Source organism: Arachis ipaensis, chromosome B07, assembly GCF_000816755.2.
Source record: "Arachis ipaensis cultivar K30076 chromosome B07, Araip1.1, whole genome shotgun sequence".
Classification (NCBI taxonomy): domain Eukaryota; kingdom Viridiplantae; phylum Streptophyta; class Magnoliopsida; order Fabales; family Fabaceae; genus Arachis; species Arachis ipaensis.
Genome location: NC_029791.2, coordinates 3,408,783 through 3,426,094, shown reverse-complemented (window position 1 = coordinate 3,426,094; position 17,312 = coordinate 3,408,783). Strand labels below are relative to the sequence as shown.

Below are 17,312 nucleotides of genomic sequence, written 5' to 3'. Positions count from 1 at the left end.
ACTCTGATTAAAAAAAATTATAATTTGATTTAAGAATGATATCTTTTAATTTAACAGATTAAAAATTAATTTATTGTGAATTAGAATTTTATTTAAAAAAAATTTATTAGACAATAAATAATAAATTGTTAACTTGCTATATACATAGATAAAACTTAGATTCGAATACTCAAATTAATTATATATATTGTTCAATAAGTTGTTAGGCTTAGCTTCTATTGCATGGTGTCTTATTCTTGAAAAGATGAATTAATTGTGATTCACGAAACCAGCAACCTTAGCACGAGACGAGTTCGTGGAAACCAATTTCACTTTTTCCAATCTTTCTCACTTTAATTTCTGTAAGAGAAAAGCACCACCACATGTGTGTACATCACATATCTCAAACCTAAGTAGTTTCAATTTATTATTATTAAGGAATCTTACTCCAAACAATGTCCAAGTTAAAATACAATACATCAAATTGAGATTTTCATTTAGAGTAATATACTATATGTATAAATAATTTTGTAATTAAGTTCAATTAAGTTAGTATAAAACTTAGCGGAAAAAAAACATGCATATGTTATTATTCTTTTTTTTTAATGTTTTTTCTAGCACACAATTTTTTGTTAAAGACTACAAAAAATTATTGATATAACACATAAATTTTGTATATAATACATAAATTTTTGTACATAATACACAAATTTTTATTGTGAATATATTTTGTTAGTTAGGTGCTATGCGTATTTTATTGGTTAGGAAAAAAAGAAAATGAAAAGGACGAACATGATGATAATGATAATAAAAGAGAATGAAGAAGAAAAAAAAAAAGAAATTAAACAATAACAATATCAATATATCGAAGAAGTATGCCCATTTGTGTCCGAAAAAAAAAAGGCGGGCGAGAATTTAGTTAAAAACTTGGTTCAAAATATGCTTGGACACTTTGCATGTCTGTTTCATTTATTTTTTTTTATTAATGGTATTTTAAGATCCAAAATATCATTTTTTAAAAAATTCTTATAAGCAAAAACATATGACATGCCCTTTGGTTCTTTTTATGATAATATTATTGTATTCATTTGGTACTAAGCCTTTAGATTTGTATATAGATTAAAGGTTTAGTTCAATAAGTATCAATAACTATAAAGATCAACTAAAACCACCAACCTAGCTAGCTAACTTTTATACTATTTGTTTATTTATTTATTTAATTTTATCTTGTTAGTTACATAGATTGTGGAGTTTGGATAATGAAATGATGAAAAGTTTTCCCACCAAACGCTATAGTAAATATAAATAAATAACTCATCAGAATAATTATATTCCACTATAAGACTAGAGTTCCACATATAAAAGTAGTTTGGTATTATGGATAATGACGTAGATTAAGATTCTCGTAACTCATGGTCATTTAATTAACTACAATTGGTTTTTCACAAAAGTAGTTAGATTTTCATGAGTGTCTGTACTTAGTTAAATTTACAAAATCAGTTAAATTTACAAAATCAAATCCAACTAATTAATTAATTAATTAATATCTTGACAAACTTTCGATTGTGTTGAAAGCTTTTCGCCAAATAGGGTTAGTTTGGACATTATTTAATTTCTCCAACAAATTAAAGTTTCTGCCTAATACGTGTCTCTGATTTAACCCAACATGAACAATGCAATTGGGAACTAAAATTTGAACAGATTCCATTTTCTTATATTAGAATTCAATCATTAATCTAATGTCCTTCAAAGCTTGTGCACAAACATGATCACATGTTATAAACATATATTGTGATTTGTGTTATATTTTTTCACCTTTATACTAATTTTTCTCCAAATTCAAGTATTATATATATACTTTATATAAACTCATACTTCATCACCATGCATTGTCCTAATATGTTCCATAATTCAATATTTGAAATCATATTTTTACCTTTGGATCTTGTTTAGTAAACACACATGTGAATGTCTAACACTAATCATTCATAAATAAACAAATGTACATACATTATTGACATTATTTTTTTTTTAAATGGTGCAAACTCATAATAATTTTATAGGGCTAATAGTCAAAATAATTTCTGAAAAATAATATATACATCAATTTAGTCCTTAAAAAATAGATGTCTCAAATTCTTCCTTGACTGTAATTCATATTATCTTTTCGTTAGTATAATACATGTAACATGTTAATGATTAATTCGTCGCGGATGTGAGCTCCATTTAAGGGTCTATCGCGGAATTTGAACCTCCGACACTTATTTAAACGGACGAGACTCGATCCACTCTAATTGGTTATACAGTTATATCTTTTATTGACCATTAATCCAAGTTTCATAACATTACAAGAAAGGCAATTTTTCTTTGGGTTAGGTTAAGTGTTTAATGGGTTTTTTCCTTGGTGTAAGAGTTTAGGCTTAAGTTGTTAAAAACTAAAAACCTAGGTTGGGCCTTAAAAGCCCAATTTTGAAAAATGGAGGCCCAGTTTGAAAATGAGACATTGGAAAATGATGTTTGACATTGCTAAAAACTAAAAAGCAGTAGAAGAATAGAAAGAGAAAGATCATGAGAAATGGGACAAGAGAGTGAAGTGAGAAAGGCAAAGACATGGTAGAGGTTCTTCTAGCATCATCACATCTACTTCACTGTTCATCTTATCCTCCTACATCTTGGTAACAACATTTATTCTAGTGATTTTGTTTCCCATAATTGTGGAGTGAATTTTACTTGTTAATTCTTAATATGCTCTATGAATTTTTAAGGTTGCACCTTACATGTTTGTGTAATTGCCACATCTGTCTATAATGGAAGATATAAATATTTAGTGTTGTGCATTTGAAGTGTGTCCAAATATGGTGAAATTATGGTTGCATATGATGCAGGAAGGTTTCAGGAACAGGAAGAGGAGCATATTTGAAGTGTTCATTGGAGCTGAGGAGGAGTAGTAAGGTGGTTCTGAACAAGAAAGTTTTGTTATCTGGCCTTGCTGCTTCCTTCATACTTCTCTCTCCTCCACCATCTCAGGTTTCTTGTTATGAGATTGCATTCAGATTTTAGTTTTAGAGCTGCTAAAATCTTTTTGTGGAGCTACTTCACTCTTGGATGTTTTAATTTTTTATATTCAACATTTTGATTTTTTGCCTTATTGAAGTTCATATAAAAGGGTGGATTTACCTTCTTATTTCATGAACAGTCTGTTGCTACAGATTTTGTTCATCAACAAAATATATGTCAGCTTGCCAATGCTAGTGAAAATTCAGTTGCCCTACCCTTTGAGAATGATTCTGATGGAAAAGGTGCAAACCTAATGATGATGAGAGGTATGACAGCCAAGAATTTTGATCCTGTAAGGTATTCAGGAAGATGGTTTGAAGTAGCTTCGCTTAAACGTGGATTCGCCGGTCAAGGTCAAGAGGACTGCCATTGTACTCAGGTGTGGAATTTAGGAAGATTATATTATTAACTTATTAACAATCATTGAATTCTAAGGCATAGACAGAACGTAAGGTTCTCAATTTTGATTGTTTATTGGAAATGAGTTCAATTATGTCATTCATGAATTATGATAACATTCTAGTGCATGTTAGACACAAACCTGTCATTTACTTGGGTTGTTATGTTTCTTTGGCATACATAAAGTTCTTGATATTATGTACTAATGACATTTCAGGGTGTATATACATTTGATAGGGAAGCTAAGGCTATTCAAGTTGATACATTTTGTGTTCATGGAGGCCCTAATGGATATATAACCGGAATTAGGGGGAGAGTTCAATGTCTATCAGAAGATGATTTGCAGAAAAATGCAACTGACCTAGAGAAGCAGGAAATGATTAAAGAAAAATGCTATCTCCGCTTTCCTACATTGCCATTCATCCCTAAGGAACCTTATGATGTCATTGCTACTGATTATGACAATTTTGCTCTTGTTTCAGGAGCAAAGGACACTAGTTTTGTTCAGGTATTACTCAACTGCATAAATATAGCCCCTTTCAAGTACTTTTCGTCATTTGTTTTCCCATGACATATCCGAATTCAGAGGCTAAATACTAATCTGCCACGGATCTGAACTCCATTTAAGGATTTGTCATTGTCTAACTGATTGCTACATACATTAAGACGAGATTTGAAGTCTCGACGCTTGTTTAAGCGGACTCACTCAATCAAACCAAGTTGGTTTCATCATTATTTAGTTGAGTAGAATAGAGTTTTCTGAAATAACAATAATGCTTAGAAATTGCTCAAGTCTCAGGAATGCAGATTTCTTAAATAACAATAATGCCTTAGAAATTGCTTAAGTCTCAGCAATGCATATTAAATTATACTACTCTTATAACAAAAGTACTCAATATCATATAATTTAAATCTCAGAAAGGTTAGCATTCACTCCAAATAGAATCGTATCATGTATTCATGTTTAATATCGCCTAATCTTAGTAGAGTTCGGTGTAATTTACCCTATATGTTATGTCAATCTTTTTTTATTGGGATTCATTTTCCGGTTTTGAATACTACAGATATACTCAAGAACACCTAACCCTGGACCTGAATTCATAGAGAAGTACAAAGCTTACTTGGAAAACTTTGGATATGATTCAAGCAAGATCAAAGACACGCCTCAAGATTGCGAAGTAATGTCGAACAGTCAGCTGGCAGCTATGATGTCCATGCCTGGAATGCAGCAGGCACTAATAAACCAGTTTCCTGATCTTGAACTTAAGGCCCCTATTGCACTTAATCCCTTCACAAGTGTATTTGACACTTTCAAGAAGCTTCTTGAGCTTTATTTTAAATAGTAGCTTATACCTATAATCCAATTGAGTTGCATCATGTTTTGTTCTTTTGTATTATATTTACTAATAATAGTATGCAGTCTTGTATGTAACAAATACCAATCCTTGATGGAAGCTATGAAGTATGAGCTACCCATATTTGGTGACATAACTGGTATATGCTTTCAGCTATCTTCATTCTTCCTCTTTTGAAGATGAATATGAATGGAAATATGGAATGAAAAGTTGATTATATTTTTAATATTAATTTAGATGATAAATGATTTCAAGTATCAGAATTGTTTTTGTAACTACTTTACATAGCCATGATAAACAAAAATAAAGTTTTCTTTGATCAACTGTGGTCGGCCATGTGAATCGAATGAAATTATTATATCCCATATGAATTAGGATTTAATTTTTATACACTGTTAGTACAAACTTCAAACAAAAGTTTTGCATATCATATAATGTTGTATTAACAAAAATATTTAATATATTCATTTGTTATCTTAATTAGCTTTTTAAAACACAAATATCTAATTACATTACATGATCAAACACTTTCACTTACTAGTTCCAAGTTGTCCCCATCTACTCCTATGTATCCTTAGAATCCACGAAATGGATAAAATAGCAAGGAACTAGACCAATGACACTTCTTAGTTTCTGGTTTGTTACACTTTATGTTCTTAGTCATCTTGTGAAATGGAATCTAGTTCCTAAAAAGGGTACAAGTATAAACAAACTACACGTGATTGACACCACCAAACTCCCTGAAAGAGGGTCCACCAAGGGACCAATGGTGGTGGTTTCTGGAGAGTAAAGGCACAAGTTCTTCAGAGTTTTCTGTCTCCTTTTCCGGCTTTCTGTCCATAGTAGAATAAAGGGAAGCAAGGATGTAAAGTGAAATTGCAAACAAGAGTTGTTACAGGCAAGGTAGAATATTAAAATCGTAACGATATTTAAATTGTAAAATCATCCGAATTAGTCGAGATTTTTTAAAATCGATTAACTCATTCAAAATTGTAATATCAAAAGATTTTAAGAGTTAAATCGAGATTCTAACTACTACGATGGTTACATGTGATAAAATCCTAAAAATGATCCTATAGAAACACATTTTGACTTTTGAGTCCATTTTATTCTTGTAAGAAACTTCCTTTGATAAGTAATATGTAAATACTTTTATAACTAGTGTTTATTGAGCTTGGAATATATGCTAGCATAAAATACTAGGGATGCCAACGGGGTAGGGTGGGGGCGGGGGATGCCTCCCTGCTCCCCATTCCTGCCCTCAGATTTGCTCTTCATCCCTGTCCTCAGATTTGCTCTCCATCCCCGTCCACATTCCCCGCCATGGGGAAATATTGCTCCCCATCCCCATTTTCCACGGGTCTCATTTTCCGCGGGACCCCATTTCCCATCTATCAGATAGTTCTAACTAATTATTAACTTTCATATGATTAGAGTTGCAAGTATCCATCATATACAAAAACAACAAGATTTTATATAAAAAGTCTAAATGACACAGTAGGGGGGACGCAACGACGAGCCAAAGGACAAAGCAGTGGATGAGGTGGGAGACGCGGCAACAAAGAGGAGAATGGACATGACGGCAGAGTTACGAAAAGGAATGCTGCAAATAGAAAGCACGACGCGGTGAGGGTGAGGTGTGACGATGCGGTGAGAAGGGAGAGTGGCGAGGGGGTGGCTGCAGAGAGGTTGGATGGAGTATAAATAGTATTAGGGATCTCTGAATTGAAGAAGGATTATGTAAATGAAGATTAATGTGAAAAATGACTAAAAAACATATATAAGAAATAAACTATTAAAGATAATTCAGTAAATTTATAAATTTCGGAGAATAGCGGGGATGGGGCGGGGATCCCCGCTCGGGTCCCCACGCTTGCCTCGGGGGAATTTTGTCCCCCATCCCCATCCCCGCGGGGAAAATTCCCCACGGTCAGATCTCCATTCGGGGCAGTCTCTGCAGGGATCCCCGCGTCTCGGGGAGTTTTGCCATATCTATAAAATACTGTGAAATTAAAATGTATTACACTGGATATTGGCACTTTAGACTAAATCAAAATACATGAACAACATGATTGACAACAAACTTAGAATGCATGGAGTAAGAGATGAATTCTGCTGCATTTTGGTTTATTTTACTAACAAGTGTTTATGAATTACTTCAAAGTAAAAGTAGAACTCAATGATAAACACAGATTTGGTAAACAAAGCAAAATAAGTCCTCAAACTCCTCAAGTAGCACCCAATATAGAAACAAATCACAAAATAGATAAAGCTAACCAAAACAAAATCATCCCAAAACATGAAAAAGCACTGAAAAATATATAGTTAGCCTACTATCTCTTCCTTGCTATTGAAGACACCAAAATGCAACAACAACCTACTTAAAAAGTAGTGGAAAGATAAAGCTACACTTTTACCTTTCACATGAATCCTATCTCATCCACTCAACACTGAAAAAGAGTCCAATATAATGGACCTATCAATCATGTTCCTAGGAGCATGTTGATGAAACTTAAAGTAGTTAAAAGGGTGGTATAGTTAGTTAGACATTTCCATTTCCTTTTTTCTTAACTGAAAGCACATGAAAGCAGTGATCATGTCATTTACATATATGCCATGCACTTTATATAGAGAGAGCAAAAGGTGAAGGATTCTTGTGAAACCACATCTTCTTGAAATCTAAAGAAAAATGCCTCACAGTCTCTGCAGTCTCCCAACTAGGACAAAACCACAAACAACCCTTCTCTCAACCAAACAAATCATGCACAAATCCACTACCATTGCCACAAATGACATGAAAGTAACTGCAGAATTTGCACCGGTGCAAATAGGCACCAGAGGTACAGTAGCATCTCTTATAATGCAAGAAATCGAGTACTTCAGCCGGATCGAATCAAATTCCCAAGACAGGTCATATAGGAGCAAATCTCAAATTACAGAAGTTGGTTCCTCAGTTAGCACAAACTCTAGAGCAACCACAATTGTGTCTCCAGTTGAAAGTACGAAGAAAAAGCGGCCAAGTAGCAGCAAGCTCCTATCTAGCATGTGTTCTATGGTGGATGTATCAAACAACAATAGGTCAAATGGTACCAACTCTGCTTTCAGTTACAGGAATCTGAAGTCAGAGATACAAAATTTTCAGGTTTAGATTAACCATGGTTTAAATTATGCTCTCTGAGAGCTTTGAGAAACCGAGCTTCTTAAGACGACTTGCTAAAGGAGTAGCCCAAGCCTTATCTGCATTCCCACATCTTATGTCCACAACTTCAACAATGTTAGGTATCTTCTTATCATTCTTCTCCCTGGCAGGACTTCGGTCGACTGGGAAGTTATCATAACCAAGTATTGGAATTCTGTGTGTACTTCTGCCACTAGATTTTGTTTTCTGCACTGCCTTACTGGGGAATCTATGGTTTGTATTTGTGCTTTTACTGCCTCCACTGCTACTTGCTTCATCTGATGATTTTCTTGGTTGTAGTCTTTTCGGCGTTGCACCAGTACAGGCAACCGAAACAGGAAGTGTTCTGTGCTTAGTTCTTGAAGGTACTTGTTTGTGTGGTGTTGAAGAGATTTGATTCAATTCCCTTGTCATTAAGGAACCGATTGTTCCGGTGGTTCCTAGCTTGATGGATCCTCCTCCACCCTTAATACCTTCTAGATTCTGAGGCATTTTCTTCTTCTTAGCACCAATAAACGATCCAAAATTGTTCTAATCTTTGAAAATGGATACTCCTAGAAGATTTATTCAATAATCTGTTGCACATTTGATGTCACCAATGAATTCAGATGTAAATGGTATGTTAAAATTCAAGTCATAATGTGATTAAAATTCTCCTATACTAACATGTAGTTTTCATCTTCCATATACCATGTCAAGATTGGGGGAAAAAGTGATAGAAATACATGAAATTAGTTCAGCATCAAATCAATAACAAGAGAACAGCAAAATTCTAATAAAAATAAATAATGTGAACTGATGGACTTAGCTTCAAGATGTTTTATACAATAAAACAAGAAATCATTTTTTATGAAAAGATAAACCAGAAAGCTTTTTATAAAAAAATATATAAAAAAGTTCATATTGTTAAATTAGTGAAAAGTGCAGATATCTAACTTCAACCATTGTAGACTGTGGATCATGATCTCTACAAAAACAGGACTACAACATAAAAGATGTAGATACACACACACAATACTCATGAACCACACATCATAACCTAAGGATAAGAATGGCAACTCAACTACAATCAGTGTCCGTGATTTTGAAGGGAAAAAAAAAGAAAGAAAAAGAATCAAATGGAAAAAGAGTTCACCCAGAAAACAGAAAAGGATGGAGATGAATCAAATCTCCAAAAACTATCCATAAAAGCAGAATCCATAGAAGGGTTAAAACTGAATCCAGCTTCAAAGAGCTTTTCACTAAAGACAAAAAAACCAAACTTGAACTAGAATAAATAAATTATAATAAACAGAGGGGAAAAATACTTTCAATTCAATAAAAATGCTTCACATTACTCGTAATAGATTAGTACTTTGATACCAAAAAAAAAAAAAAAACACTTTTTTAGATCTTAAGATGGAAAAGAAAAACGCATAAATGATCAACAAAGTTGAATACAGAGTTGGTAATCGTACCCAGAAGGTCACACGGCTCTGAAAGTTTTGAAATTGCAGATTTGGAAGAGAACCCAAAAACAAAAGTAAGAAGCTTTTGTTTTGGAATGGAATTGGAGGCAAATGTGTTTGTGAAAAAGGGGTGAAAAATATGATCTTGGAAAAAAAAAGTCATATAACGTAAGTAGGTGACATTATTTTTGGACACACTTGATGTGTCTCATTTTGGAGTTAGTGTGGAACTGTGGATCCAACTTATGTTTGATTTGACTTATGTAACTTTATCATTATGGCCGGTGTAATAGAGTTAATTTTCCCACCAAATTTTCACAGTTCATTATATAGATATCAATTTGTAATCAATAGCATAAAATAGTGGGTGCAAAATGAAAATTCAAAAAGAAAATTAGATTAGTTGTTGATGTTACTGATGTGATTTCCTCTTTTTGTTTTCCTCCTGTCTTTTGGGATCAGATTGTGCTATTTACATAGCATGACAGAAAATGAAAAAATATATAAATAAATAAAAAAAAGACTATGAAAAACTTTTGAAAAATGTTATGTGTGTATATATTTTTTACACACTTTTTTAAAAACCAAAAGTGATTAATAAGAAGTGAGAAAATAAAAAAAAATTTCTTTTTTGGAAATGAATCATGTTACAATTTAGTGGTTACTGTTAAAAAAAAAAAAAAAAAAAGAGGTTCAAGTCTCAGTTTTGTTAATCTGATGCATGCATTAGGAAAGTCAACAGCTTTTTGATCATGAAATACTGGAAGAGCACAATAGAAAAATTCCGATACTATCAAACACAGGCCAATTGATGTATGGTTTCATAAGAATCTGTCTTCAATTTAAATGAAAATTTTAACACTCATACTTAATTTTCCCGGAATCGTTTACTCATATTAACAACTCAACAACAATATAACATAACCTCAATATAATTTTCTTTCAAGTAATTTCAACAGTATTATAATAAAATACTAAGAAGAAGAATAACACTGCAAAATTGATATATATTTTATTATCCTTTATTATACTTGCATAATATTAAAGAAGTGAAGATTCTCCATCTATGCCCATATTAGTTTATGAAATTCCCTTAGGAAAAATAACAGATGATTTGTCTTTATATAAACAGAGATTTCCTAATAACTTAGTTGTTAAGTATGTATATTGGTGATAGAGTTACTTCTAAATTGGAGAAATTAAAATTCATATTGAATTACCTTGACTTTCAAAAACTTGAGTTATATGATATGCTTTTAGTCAATTTTAATATATAATAATAGAAATTTCAGTACACATTGTTAGCAAGACCCTTGCTAGATTAACATCTTAAGAGGCAATAATTGGCGTTGACTCAAGTCTCAAGGTTCTGGAAAATTATCAGCCACCAATAATTGTTCAACCACCATACTAGATTCTCTTTCATTGCATTATGGTGTGTTTTTCTTTTGCAGTCCTTTCTCTTATCCTATTGATTTTTGTCTCAAATTTTATTCCATGCACTTACCATAATCATAATAGATGGGAGATGAGAATCCTAATGGCCTTGCAATGAAGATTAAAGCAATGTTGGAGAAGGCAGAGCCTCTCTTTACAGATAAATGCTGCATCTACAGGGTGCCCCATGAGATCCACAAAATAAATGAAGATGCATACACTATTATTTGTTGTTGCTGGAGAATCAAGTCCCTTTCTTTATTCTTGAGAAGCTTTACAATCTAGCTTTTCCTTCTACATTGAATAGTGGCAACCCAAGCCATCCTTCATTACTAAGTCTCACTCTTCTTTATATAGTTCCTTCTGATAGTATCATTTCTGGTAGTGATCTTGGGCTATTCTTATCCAATGTTGGTAGAATATCTCATTTCACAGATCTATCAAGAAAGCTTCTATTAATATCCTCTCACTTATTCCAACCATCAGCCTCTACACGCTCAAGAGGAGCAAAGTTAACACACATTTATACTGCAACTAAGTTGAATGAAGCTGGTGTGAAGTTTGAGATAAACAAAAATAATACTCAGTGCTTACTAGACTTGGAAATTTCAGGTCATAGTTTTAGAATCCCATTTATTAGAGTGGAGGACTGGACTGAAGTTGTTTTGAGAAATTTGTTAGCTTTTGAGCAAAGTCACTGCATCGACGAATCCTATCTCGCTGACTACATTGCTGTCTTTGATTTCCTTATCAACACGGACAAAGATGTAGATTTGCTGATTAAGAAAGGAATAATTGAGAATTGGTTGGGTGATAGCAATGCAGTGGCTGAAATGTTCAATGGTCTTGCAGTGAATATTCTCTATCCAGATTTTAATGAGCAATATTTTCACATTTCTGAAGCCTTGAACACTTTCTGTAATCACCCTTGGAACAGAAAAGTAGCAACTTTGAAGCGCGACTATTGCAACACTCCATGGAAGACAGTGGCTTCCATTGCTGGAATTTTTCTGCTTATTCTCACTGTTATTCAGACAGTATTTTCCATCCTCCAAGGAGTACACTAGTACTAGATTAATATTTGTGTTGTGTAACTTGGATTGGATGATTATATGTTCAGTGCTCAATATGGTGTGGTAGATTTGATATCTTTGTAATTTGCAAGAATTGAAATGTTTGTTATGAACATGTCTATAGTAGTAGTCAGAACTTAGACCTCCAAATTGCACTCAAAAAAAGAAGAAAAGAAAAAGAAAAATAACAAACTGGTGTCTTAATTTCACAAACATATGACTGCTTGAATGTGCTATAATTTTAAAGTATTTGTCTCCTACATATGCCCACCAATTTGTGAGAAAGAAATGTTTAAAAACTGTGATTAATCACATGGGGAGAAAGCCTTCAATAATTAATTCACAATAAACTAAAAACATGAAAAAGAATCATTACAGTTTACAGATTTAAGAAAAAAAAATCTATTTATTAGTGAGGATTAAAATACAACTTTGCATGATGTAATATAAAACTAATAAAATCAGGATAACTTGCTATTTTGGCAAAGTTTTAAAGAGCATTCATGATACCTTCATTCACCTTTAATAAGCATTTTAAAATGGTCTAAGCAGAATAATTTGTTGAGTGAAAGTTTAAAGGAGCTATTAACTGTAAAGAAACTGCTTTCATCTAAAATGAATAAAATTTGAACAGAACAAAATATGCATGAGAAAGTNTATAAGCCACCAATTAATTGTTCAGTTTTCCATTTGTGTCACTTTTGTTTTTTCTTTTTAAAAGACAGATTCAAGACATAATAAAACATTCTTTTATATTCTTATTCTAAGAAGACCACTCCACACTAGCTTCTTTTAAGTCCTTCTCTGTGCTTTTAAACTTTGTCTCAAATTTTATTCCCTGTAGTAACCATAATCATAGTAGATGGAAGATCATGAGAGTCATAATCCTAATGATGTTGCAATGGAGATTAATGAAATGTTGGAGAAGGCACAGCCTCTCTTTAGAGATGAATGCTGCATCTACAGGGTGCCCCATGAGATCCGCGGCTCCAATCCAGATGCATACACTCCTAGAGCTGTTTCCATTGGTCCTTTTCACCATGGAGATCAAAAGTTGCTAAAGATGGAGGACCAGAAAAGAATATATTGCAGACAATTCATTGAAAGATCCGGGACGAAGAGCTTGGAAAGTTTCGTGAGTTGCGTGCAAGAGCTCGAGCCACAGGTTCGTGCTTGTTACTCAGATGACATCAAGCTAAGTAAAGAAGAACATGTTATGGTGATACTGGTAGATTGTTGCTTCATATTGGAGCTTTTACTCAGGTTCTTTTCTGAGGAGAGTAAGGAAGATGATTCTATTTCATTATTCCCATGGTTAGATGAATACTTAAGATGGGATTTGTTGTTACTTGAGAATCAAATTCCTTTCTTTGTTTTTAACAATCTATATGATCTCGCTTTCGCTACTTTAAATGGTGGCACTGGCCACCCTTCATTACTAAAGCTCATTCTTGGTTATTTTTTTGGTCCTTATGATGATACTGATTGGGATAGTGGCAGTATAGAACATTTTACAGATCTGTTAAGAACCTTTCACTTGAAACAATCTATAAGTCCACTTTCAAGGAAGAAGGAAACTCTGCCATTCCTTAAGAGTGCAATCCAGTTACATGAAGCAGGAGTGAAGTTTAAGGTAATAAACAAAAGGAGTCTATGCTTACTTGACTTGAAATTTTCAGGTCACACTCTTGAAATTCCACAGATTGAATTAGAGGATAAAACTGAAATTTGGTTGAGGAATATGGTGGCTTTGGAACAATGCTACTATCCTGATGAGTCCTACATCACTGATTACACTGCAGTCCTTGATTACCTTATTAACACAGAGAAAGATGTTGATTTCTTGGTTAACAAGGGGATAATCATCAATTGGTTAGGTGATAGCAAGGCTGTGGCTAAATTGTTCAATGGTCTTGGGAAGAACATTATCCATGAAACTTTTAATGCCGAGTATCTTCGTATCTGTAAAGACTTGAATGATTTCTGTGAACATCCTTGTCACAGAAAAGTAGCAACTTTGAGGCGCGATTACTGCAACACTCCATGGAAGACGGTGGCTTCTGTTGCTGGAATTGCTCTTCTTATATTAACTGTCATTCAGACAGTATGTTCTATCATCCAAGTAGTTCAAGGTTCCTCCAAGTAATGTTTGTGAAGTTGCAGAGATCAAGCTAAATTAATTTTTGCTATAACATCTTTTTGTATTTTAATTTCATTGCATATGATATGGCTGCACATTGTACTTTGTATTCTCATTGTTGTTGTAATGGTTATTGTTATTCAAATAAACATGTTCTATCAACATGATTAAATATTTATATGACATAACAATTAACATGAGTTAAAAGCATATAGAATTCTTAATAATAAATGACTAATTACATTTAGATGTATGATAAGAAGAACTAGTAAAAGTGAATAACAAGAAGTACAAATCAACATGCCATAACTTGCATAATAAGTAATACACTAGCTATATTCATTAAGATCTCAAGAATTTTATTATCTAAATAGAAAAATTTTCCTCCAAGGACTGACCTTGGAAACAACCCCAGCCTCTGAACCATAACCAATTGCAAAACCATCCAACTTAGACTCTGTGAGGACAATCTCAGTTCTAATGACTGCAGCTTTGTCCTCCACAATCTTGAGTTTCTCTCTTAGCTTAGAAGCTTCTTCGTTCCAATACTTCTCTTCCTCACGCAATGCTTCGATCCTTGCAAGATCGGCCGAAGATAGGACTCGTTCCATAGCAGGACTCAACCATTCCAAATCGAACTTCATGAGCTTTGCCTGCTCCCAATACATCTGCAGTTCTTGTTTATGGTTTATCCAATCTCTAATCCTAACATTATGCAACAGAAACAACAACCTTCCTAAGCTATCAAAAGCACTCTGCCTTAACATTTCAGAGTGTTTTCTCTGGCTTTCTATCAGATTTGGATTATTGGTGCATGCTTCTTTGAGCAGTGGCAGAAATGATTTGTCAACCTGACACAATCCATAAAAATCCACCATCTTCCCTGATGGCCTAGGAATTGTAGAGGAGTAGGACTGTGCGACTTGGAGCTCCGAACTTGTTGAAGAAGAAGATTCTGGATACTCAGCTGCACCATACAACCGGAAAAGAAGTCGCTGTAATTCCTCTTGCCATTGAAAATGTTTCTCATTATAAAGTGCATTCATATACTCACTGATATTGTCCCTGTTGGTAGGTTTCTCTTTAAAGATTATCTTCCTAGCAGCATAACGGACCAAATCATGCATTAGCACATGGTCTTTACTTGTAATGGAAGGCATCAACAAGCTAGAGTCCTTGAGGCTAGTGATGGCTGCAGTCACATCAGTTTTTCTGCACAACCTTAGTCTAATTGCATGTTGGAACAGATCTTCAATGAGAATTTCATGATCTGCTGGATACATACCACATATTAAGAATGTGATTTTAGCTTCTTTGCTTGCAAGTATAATATTATAGATCACCACTATTATCTGGATTATAAAATTAGTACTATCATCTTCCCAATTCAAACCCTTCCTTCTTGAACTCATTAAATCTTTTAGGACTTGTTTCCACAGGTCAACAGTTCTTGCTCTTAGAGCTGACCCCAATATTGAAATGGCAAGTGGTAATCCTTCACAATGTGCTGAAACTTCCTTTGCTATAGCAAGCAAGTCCGGCCCGAACCGATCATCATGGATGCCTGCGCGCCTCTTGAACAAATCCCAATTTTCTTCTAAAGTTAAAAGAAATAGATGAAAGCTGCGTTGACATCCCATCAAATATGCAACTTGTTGACTTCTCGTAGTTAAGAGGACTTTACAGTGATTGTTTAAAATCCCAATCTTTTGCAGATCAAGCTTATCCCATAAATCATCCAAAATTATGAGTACATGTTCTTCATTTCTTAATCTAAGTGATAGTTGTCTCTGTCTTTCAGCTAGATCGGATTCCTCTCCCAATCGAAGTCCTAACCCGGCAGCTATGTCACCTTGAATCCTCTTGACATTTTCAGCTGTTGTCACATGAACAGGTAGAACAAGGTCAAACATGTTCATCTCCTTTACTCTTTTACCTACATGCCTTGCTAAGGTTGTCTTTCCTACTCCACCCATGCCATACAATGCCACACAGGAGATGCTATCAGCTTGTAAGGCTTCCAAGATTCCATTGAAAGTGCTTTGTCTTGATTCAAAGTCAAACTGCATAAAAGAACCGCCTTCAGTTCCATCAACTTGAACTGTGTTCTTTACATGTTCTTGTACTTGCTCAACTTTTGTCTCCAGTTTCCTCCTAAGATGTTCTGGTTTCCTCCTCAGAACATGTCCCTGATGACCCATTATAAATCTCACAAACACAGATATAGCAGCAAGTGCAAGGAGATGATGTATTACTCCAAATTTTCCCCCTTTCTGTAGGTATAAACAATTGTTTCTTATCATATATAACAACAACAAATCATTTGATTCAGATAGCTGACTACACCTACATATATATGCTACTGGTCTTAAGAAAAAGTTTTGCAAGGTATATATATATGAATTCATGAAACCATACCTCAATTTGCTTTCCCAAGTTACTCAGAAGTCTTCAAGGACTCTTCTGTTGATCTCTTCTTGTGGTTGATCACCAGAAACAGAATATGGCAATACTGATTGATTGATAAAGAACAAAGTTACAAGAGATTCATCTCAAGTACTTGAAAAATGAAATCACCGCTATGATAGGTGAAAGTGAAACGCGTCTATCATAATCTGGTTATTAAAGACCCCGGCCAAGTCAATTTTAGACTAAGAATTTTAGTCAGTAAACTTTTTAAAAATTTAGTTATTTTGATACAAATAAAAAATTTCAGACACAAAATTAAAATAAAATAAAATTTAAGAATAATTCTAAAATTTTTGACAAACTTAAGAAATAAAAAATATATTTTATATAAAATTGTATGTAATGTAAACTATAGCCCATAATTCATTTTATTTGATATTCATAAATATTTTTAATTTTGTCAACTTTTATTTTCAATATTTTTTTTATGAAATTCTAAATAAATGAAATGTAGAAAAAAAAAATGCACAGCCAACCAAAAATATCTTAAAAATTTGCAAATCTCAGCGCTAATTAAGAGAAACAGAATATCATTTATATATGTTGTAATTTTGATCTTGTACGGTTAAAAGTCGTTGAAGAAATTTTTGACAATGTATAAGAAATTATGAAATGGATGAAGTGATACTGTAATAATAATAAGAGTATTGTTGATTATATACATAAATAGATCATAATAATACGTAATTTGAATATTTATAACTGAAAATTATAGATTAATAAAGATGTTAATTACATTTAACCATTACTTCACAATTAAAATGTTTAATGATTCGT

At 33.3% G+C, this 17,312-nt stretch overlaps 5 protein-coding genes across 7 annotated transcripts in view; 3 read left to right on the top strand and 2 right to left on the bottom strand.

The window, feature by feature from the left end:
• Positions 2,504-4,926, top strand: LOC107609645 (chloroplastic lipocalin). The gene is made up of 5 exons (XM_016311649.2): positions 2,504-2,654; positions 2,865-3,006; positions 3,176-3,415; positions 3,653-3,943; positions 4,500-4,926. Exons 1-5 carry the CDS (start codon positions 2,590-2,592, stop codon positions 4,776-4,778), a joined length of 1,017 nt encoding a protein of 338 aa, XP_016167135.1. The 5' UTR covers positions 2,504-2,589; the 3' UTR covers positions 4,779-4,926.
• LOC107609889 lies at positions 7,009-9,666 on the bottom strand. The gene is made up of 2 exons (XM_016311944.2): positions 9,426-9,666; positions 7,009-8,543 (listed from the first exon to the last, which is right to left on the bottom strand). Exon 2 carries the CDS (start codon positions 8,458-8,460, stop codon positions 7,951-7,953), a length of 510 nt encoding a protein of 169 aa, XP_016167430.1. The 5' UTR covers positions 8,461-8,543; positions 9,426-9,666; the 3' UTR covers positions 7,009-7,950.
• On the top strand, positions 10,938-11,920 carry LOC107606508 (putative UPF0481 protein At3g02645). Its single transcript, XM_016308564.1, has 2 exons — positions 10,938-11,033; positions 11,126-11,920. The coding sequence occupies exons 1-2, from the start codon at positions 10,938-10,940 to the stop codon at positions 11,918-11,920; spliced, it is 891 nt and encodes a 296-aa protein (XP_016164050.1).
• Positions 12,595-14,238, top strand: LOC107606509 (UPF0481 protein At3g47200-like). The gene has a single exon (XM_016308565.2). It carries the CDS (start codon positions 12,789-12,791, stop codon positions 14,070-14,072), a length of 1,284 nt encoding a protein of 427 aa, XP_016164051.2. The 5' UTR covers positions 12,595-12,788; the 3' UTR covers positions 14,073-14,238.
• The window catches only part of LOC107606510 (disease resistance protein RPS5), a 10,923-nt gene continuing 7,874 nt past the window's right edge, over positions 14,264-17,312 (bottom strand). Inside the window, exons 1-2 of one of the 3 annotated variants that reach the window (XM_021107000.1) lie at positions 16,485-16,688; positions 14,264-16,339 (exon numbers count right to left, since the gene is read on the bottom strand). In XM_021107000.1, coding sequence (XP_020962659.1) covers positions 14,429-16,267 — 1,839 coding nt within the window. In that variant the 5' untranslated portion in view covers positions 16,268-16,339; positions 16,485-16,688 and the 3' untranslated portion in view covers positions 14,264-14,428. Of the gene's footprint in view, positions 16,340-16,484; positions 16,689-17,312 lie in introns of those variants that run through there. The other 2 variants (XM_021107001.1, XM_021106999.1) reach the window with 2 other exon arrangements.

Coding starts and splice junctions, on each gene's coding strand:
- LOC107609645 (XM_016311649.2), top strand. CDS start 2,590: ATGGTAGAGGTTCTTCTAGCATCATCACATCTACTTCACTGTTCATCT. Junction 3,007..3,175: donor TCTCTCCTCCACCATCTCAG/GTTTCTTGTTAT, acceptor TTTCATGAACAG/TCTGTTGCTACAGATTTTGT. Junction 3,944..4,499: donor AGGACACTAGTTTTGTTCAG/GTATTACTCAAC, acceptor TGAATACTACAG/ATATACTCAAGAACACCTAA.
- LOC107609889 (XM_016311944.2), bottom strand. CDS start 8,460: ATGCCTCAGAATCTAGAAGGTATTAAGGGTGGAGGAGGATCCATCAAG.
- LOC107606508 (XM_016308564.1), top strand. CDS start 10,938: ATGGGAGATGAGAATCCTAATGGCCTTGCAATGAAGATTAAAGCAATG. Junction 11,034..11,125: donor ATAAATGCTGCATCTACAGG/GTGCCCCATGAG, acceptor ATTCTTGAGAAG/CTTTACAATCTAGCTTTTCC.
- LOC107606509 (XM_016308565.2), top strand. CDS start 12,789: ATGGAAGATCATGAGAGTCATAATCCTAATGATGTTGCAATGGAGATT.